At 53.1% G+C, this 6,000-nt stretch overlaps 1 protein-coding gene across 3 annotated transcripts in view; it reads right to left on the minus strand.

Annotated features, from left to right (window-relative positions):
* Window positions 1-3,635, minus strand: part of SRGAP1 (SLIT-ROBO Rho GTPase activating protein 1) — a 318,865-nt gene extending 315,230 nt beyond the window's left edge. For all 3 annotated transcript variants that reach the window (XM_053555895.1, XM_053555894.1, XM_053555897.1), the window contains exon 1: window positions 3,369-3,635. In XM_053555895.1, the coding sequence (XP_053411870.1) occupies window positions 3,369-3,435 (67 nt within the window). In that variant the 5' untranslated portion in view covers window positions 3,436-3,635. The remainder of the gene's footprint in view (window positions 1-3,368) is intronic.
* Window positions 3,636-6,000: the final 2,365 nt, after the last annotated feature.

The raw sequence follows: 6,000 nt of genomic DNA on the forward strand, positions 1-6,000 counted from the left end.
TTAAATTGGCGTTTCTTCATGTTCCATCTGCTACAAAATGTACTGTTTGTGTTTCAGACAACAGAACGGCCAAAGAACAACAGATTTCCTTGGCACTTTCTGTACATATCACATGTAGATAAGTACGGTGCGATCCCTAGAAAACACTGCAAATAATGATAGCTGTCAATTCTCAGTAACTAACCGCACGCCACTGAAAGCAAACACAACCTCTCATCTAGAAGTGCCATCTCATAATATGTTTCTTTTGAGTGTCTGTGTTCCCATACAGGTAGCTCCACAATATTTTTGCTGCAGAATACAAAAATTACATTGATAACTACAATCCACAGATACCCTCAAAACCTTGTTTGCCACGTGTTCCATCTCTCCCACTGCTCAGCTTTTAGCCAGAGATGCTAACAAGTAACACAGTCACACTTTTCCAGATACACTTGCTTTTTAATGGCCCATAAAACAAGGGATTTATTTCTCTTGATTCTAAGTCTTTGAGAAGTTGACCAACAGGCATGAAATGTTCAGTCTCTACTGCTAGTGAATATATTCCTTTTAAATTGTTGCTTGTAGGCCGGTGGCTCACACCTGTAATTCTAGCATTCTGGGAGGTTGAAGAGGGCTAGAGAGAGACCTGTATCTACCCAAAATAGAAAAAGCGAGCCGGCATTGTGGCAGGTGCCTGTAATCCCAGCTACTCTGGAGACTGAGCCAGGAGGATCACTTGAGCCCAGGAATTTGAGGTTGCTGTGAATTAGGCTGAGGCTTTGACACTCAGCCAAACTCTCTTAGAAAAAAAAAAATCCAGAGAGAAGCTAAGTCACTTGCCTAGAATGATACAGCTAACTAAATACCTTGATGCTCTTATAGATACAATTACAAGTTATCAGCAGGGATGGTTCTTTCCATAATTGAGAATAGCCCCATGAAGTCTGCTCCCCAAACCCAAAGTGTAAGTAGCCACAGCAGCAAAATCCCACATCTCAAGTCTTTCCTTTAGATCAAAGAATTTCTGAGCTAAATGCAATTGTCTATCCAGGAAAATGGGAGGGAGTAAGAAAGGAGACTAAGGTGGACGTGTAAAGAATTACATGTGGTAGAATCAAAATGACTCTTGAAATCATCTACCCAAGTCACCTGCAGAGTCCAACGTGTCTTTATTCACTGGGAACAAACCAATGTCTTAGTCAGTCTGACACAGCCAGGCTCTCCGTTAGCAACAGAACAGACCAGTTCCTTCTGTTTATTATCAGATGAAGCAGCTGGCTAGAAGTAAAAGAATAGATTGTTCCAAAAGTCTATCTTTAAATATTGGACCAGCCCTCGGTGAGGGCAAAGATGCTCCCTCTTAAAGGGCACTCAGGAAATAAACAGAAAACCAGCATTCTGGTCTCCCGACCTGTCCTCACCTACCATTCCCCTGCCACTGCCTTCTTGGTTTTGCCCAGAAGCGCAGGTGAGTCTGCGCTATTTAACGTGCATCTGACCAGGCTCCACTCTGTCGCCTCATCCCCATGTTTGTGTGCTGGTGTTAGCATCTAAGTTAGACCCCGATGTGTGAATACCACAGAGCCGGGCAGGCACAGCAAAGTCCTAAAGTGGCCTAAAGCCTCCTGGGTGTGTGCAGGGAGGACAGTTGAATGAAATTGAGAGGTCACCTTCTATGGGACAGAATTAGCTCCAAAAATTATTTTCACATGTTCATAATTTTTCCTTGGGTTTGATAGACACATTGCAACCGATCTCATTTGTCTTTTAATCCAGGTGGAGACCCCCATACAGTTGAGGGTACAAGTACCACACAGCTGCAGAATTCAGACACTCCAAGAAATTAATCAACAGAGGACTTGATTGTGGGCAAATGACTTAGACCAGAGATAACTAAACCAGCACTTGGAAATGCATTTGCTAATTCATGCTCCAGGCAGCAGAGAAAGGAGACTGCCACCCTGGAAGACCTGCCACAAAGAGCCACGTGGAGAAACAGAGAGATGGTGACTGGGACGCGAGGGCTTGCAACCTTCAAGGAAGGGTTTTAGGCTGTGCTGGGGTCATGATGGAAAGATAGGTCGCCCTCCTCATAAAGTTGATCTGGCTCTGAGGAAATAATTACCTCTCTGCTAATATAACTTCCATATCAGCTTAACATGTTCCTGTAAGTAGGAATTGTCTTAACTCCAGGCAGATAAAAATCTGTGTTTCCTGAACAGCGTTTAGCTTAACTCCATGATCCGGGTCAGCCTGGAGGGAACCTAAGCCCCCCCCCTCCGGAGTTTGCCAACATGGCCAGTGTGAGTTGGTTGGATTCGCAGATATCCGCATCGGGTCCCCCACAGGACGCCGGGCATTTTCACAACTTCACCACACAAAAGAACACTCTGGCAGCCCCTGCCCTGCCCAACACAACACCAGCAATACCTTTCACAGCAGCCTTCCCATGAGATAGTACAGAGACAAACACAGGTGTCTACACAGCCATCTTCATAAACTTTGCATAGAATCTACCACAGAACAGGGGCCGACCCGGGGCTCCACCCAGTCCCTCCCAGACAGCTGCCCCGGGGAGACCACAAAAGAGGAAAAACCCACAAACACATTTATTAAACGCTTAGCCAGCAAAACAAAATACCTGTATTGGAGGGAAAAAAAATATTTTTTAAAACACAGGCACTTAAAATAAAATTGACTAATCAGCCTTAATTAGGTTTCCTTCATCAGTGGACAATGTAAATGGGTTGGACCCTTCATTTTACGTGCAAGCGGCTCCCAGCAAATGATCAAGCGATATTCCCGTGTGAGCGTCAAAGATGGGACTGAATTCTGGCCCACGATGAAGGAGGCGTCAGATTCCACTAGTCACTGTTGGTTTAACTGCCTGGCTTTGGGGGAGCTATTTTATCAAAGGGAGACTCTCCCTAATAAATTATTAGTGTGCAGCGTAAATGTCTGAATGGCCTGCTCTCAGCGCGGCTGGAGGCCACTTTACAAAAGACTCCGTAAAAAAAAAAAAATTACGTTGTGACAATGGCATCGGTCACAGAGCATCGTGACGACGGCGGGGAGTGGACAGGACCCACGGGCGCCGCCGGCCTCCCCGCGCACACCGCCGGCCGCGGCCACCACGTTGAAGCCGGCGCCGACCCTGCCGGAGGTGCGGGCTGGCGGCGGGGAAGCGCGCGGCTTCCTGACCCCTGTGGGCTTGACAGGACCGAGGCAGGAACTGGACACTGCCCGCGGGAAGCCCCGGGGGCTCAGCCAGGACGCGGCGGTCCCTCCCCGCCTTCCGCCAGCGTAGAGGCCAAGTTGGAGGCGCAACTCCGCGAGCACCACGCCAAGAAAGCAACAAAAGGGGCCGCGGCCGCTCCCGCCCTTACCTTTGACTTGACTTTCATACTCGGCTATGATCTCTTTGTCCTTTTTGAATCTGCTCGGGGTGGACATTCTCCAGCTGCTCCGGGGTTGCTCTCCGTGGACAAGTTCTGTTCGGTGCTCCCAAGCCGGTCTCCTTGGAGAGGCAGAGTTGTACTCCTACACGCCGGGAACCGGAGGCGGCACCCACCGGGGGGAAAGGCGGGGGGACGCCGGGGAGGAGGAGGAGGAGGAGGGAGGCGGGGAGGAGCGAGCCGAGGACTAGCTTAACCCGGGCGCGGGCACCATGCTCCGAGCCAGGCGCCGTCGGCGATCAGCGGGCAGCGGGGGTCGGGCCCCGAGAGGCGGGCGGGCGGGCGCGGGGCGTCTCCCTCCCCCTCTACCGCCGCGGGGGACGCGCGGGGCTGGCGCCGGCGCCGCACACCATTGTCCGAGACCCGCACCGGGCGCGGGCAGGGCCGGCCGAGGCGGGCAGGCGCCGGGGACGTGCCCAGCCGGGGCGCCGCGACCCTCCCTCCCCGCCGCCCGCCCGGCGCTCGCTGGTCCGCGGGCTGGGGACGCCGCTGCCCCGGCCTCGGCAGGCAGAGGGGTCGCGATTCTAACGCGAGTGCCCGCGCTGGCCAGGAGGGTGGCCGCGGCGACGTCCAGACGCGCCCCGGGCGCAGCCCCCGCAGAGTTCGGGTCTCTGGAGCCGGCGCCGCTAGGGGCCTCTGCCTCCCTGGCCGCTGCTGCCTCCTTCTCCGCGTCCCCTTTCCGCGGCTGCCCCCAGGAGGCGGCCGGGGACTCGCACACTGCGCGCGACCCGGGGCAGCCGCGCCCCCGGCGGCCGCCAAGTTGTTGGTGCGCGCGGGGCCGGGGCTGGCGGGCGGCGGGGCGGGGACCGGGGGGCGGGGGGCGGCAGGGCAGGGCCAAGGGGGACCGCCCGGCCCTTCCCCTGCTCCTTCCCCGCCGCCCCTGCTCGCGGAAAAGGCCGGGCTCGTCCAGGAAGACGGACGCCTCCCGCGGCCAACCGCGTCCTGCCCCGCGCCGAGCCGGGCAGCTGGAAACCCCTCCCGACCCCAGACAGGGAGAGCGTGGGGTGCGGGGTGTCTTCGCAGGGTCCAGTGGGAGACTCTAGAGCTGGGCGTCTCTGCGACAGAAAAGGATGGGACTGGACCACGTCGGACCCCGGTAGGAAGATGAGCAGAGAGTTGCGAATGACGGAGACCTAGAAGAACCCGGGGTGACCCCTGTGCTGAGAAGCTCCGCGAGCTGGGGGCGGGGCCGGTCGCTGAGCTCTCGCTGGCTTATTTTCTCTTCTGTTTTAAAAAATTAACTGAATTCCTATTTCGTTCGGATTTTACCAGCGTCCGGGCAGAACAGCAGGTGCACTGGGCCCCCTTTACGCTCTTAACGCGCACCTGGGACGAGGCCGGCGACGTCCAGCCTCTTTTTGAACAGCACAGGGAGGATTTCGCGTTGGCATCTTCCCGCGGCTCGCAGGTTATTTCTGCTAAGTATTTTAAACTCATCTTCCCTCGCTGTTTTCAACCGACACATTTAGCGCCTGGGACTCTCTAATCACTTCTCAAATATTGTGGGCCTGATTTATCAGAATTATGCGTCCAAAGGTGTGTCCAGTATCTAAATGCTTCCCCTCCAAGATCTAAATAAAGTTAGGACTTTCCGAATTTTGATTATTCATTCACCTATCCAGTGGTCAAGCTTCTGGTAGGAACCAGGGGCTCCGGAATTAGGAGCCTGTCGGGAAGGACCTTGCGATCTATTTTTGTATAAATAGATAATTACAGGCCATACAGTAATGCTGCAAGGGAGAGAAGACTCCTGGCCTCAGGAGGCTGAGGCAGGAGCAGCAGACTGGGTGAGAGGTTTGGGGAGTAAGGGTTGGTGGAGGAGTGGTGTTTGGGCAGGATTTACAGGATGAGTGAGAAGTAGCTGACTGCCTTGGGGACGGAGGGAGCATCATGGCCTGGGGTACTGCAAGTACAGTTACAAGACATCCTCTGCTAGAATACCAGATCCCTGATGGAGGGTGAAAGATAATTAACCCACACATCACTGATAGTGTACGGATGTTGTTCTTAATTGCACAGATTTTTTTTAATTTAATTTTTAGCAAATCTTTTTACTTTTTGACAATAGAAGGTAAAGTAAAAACACCATTTTTTTTAAGTTTTCTTCCATCTCACCGCCCAGGAAGGCATACTCTGGGCCGACCGCTGCCCCAGTTGCACCTGGAGCCATTTTACCCATGAATGTGTGGTGAAGAAGCCAGGAGGTCCAAGGCAGAGAGTGGAGAGGAAAGTCAGGGCCAGCTGGAGGAAGCCTCCTGTGTCATGCTGAGCTCTTGGTTCTGGGTCTGCAGGCAGCAGGGAGCCTTGTAAGTAGACAAATGTCTTAATCAGATCTGGGCTTCATAAAGATAACTGTTGGCAGCGTGGAAGGCTGGATTAGCCATGAGCTGTGAGAGAGACCAGAAGCAGGCTCTCCCTCAGGTGATAATTGTAGGAAAACTGTGGGATTCATGCAAATCTAAATGTGGCTCAGGTGCACAGCACTATTGGGATTTATTTCATATATGCATCTGAGAGGGCCATCTTGGTAGCAGAAATCACAATTCCTAGAAATAAATTGTTG

Source organism: Nycticebus coucang, chromosome 12 (genome assembly GCF_027406575.1).
Source record: "Nycticebus coucang isolate mNycCou1 chromosome 12, mNycCou1.pri, whole genome shotgun sequence".
In the NCBI taxonomy this organism is placed as follows: Eukaryota; Metazoa; Chordata; class Mammalia; order Primates; family Lorisidae; genus Nycticebus; species Nycticebus coucang.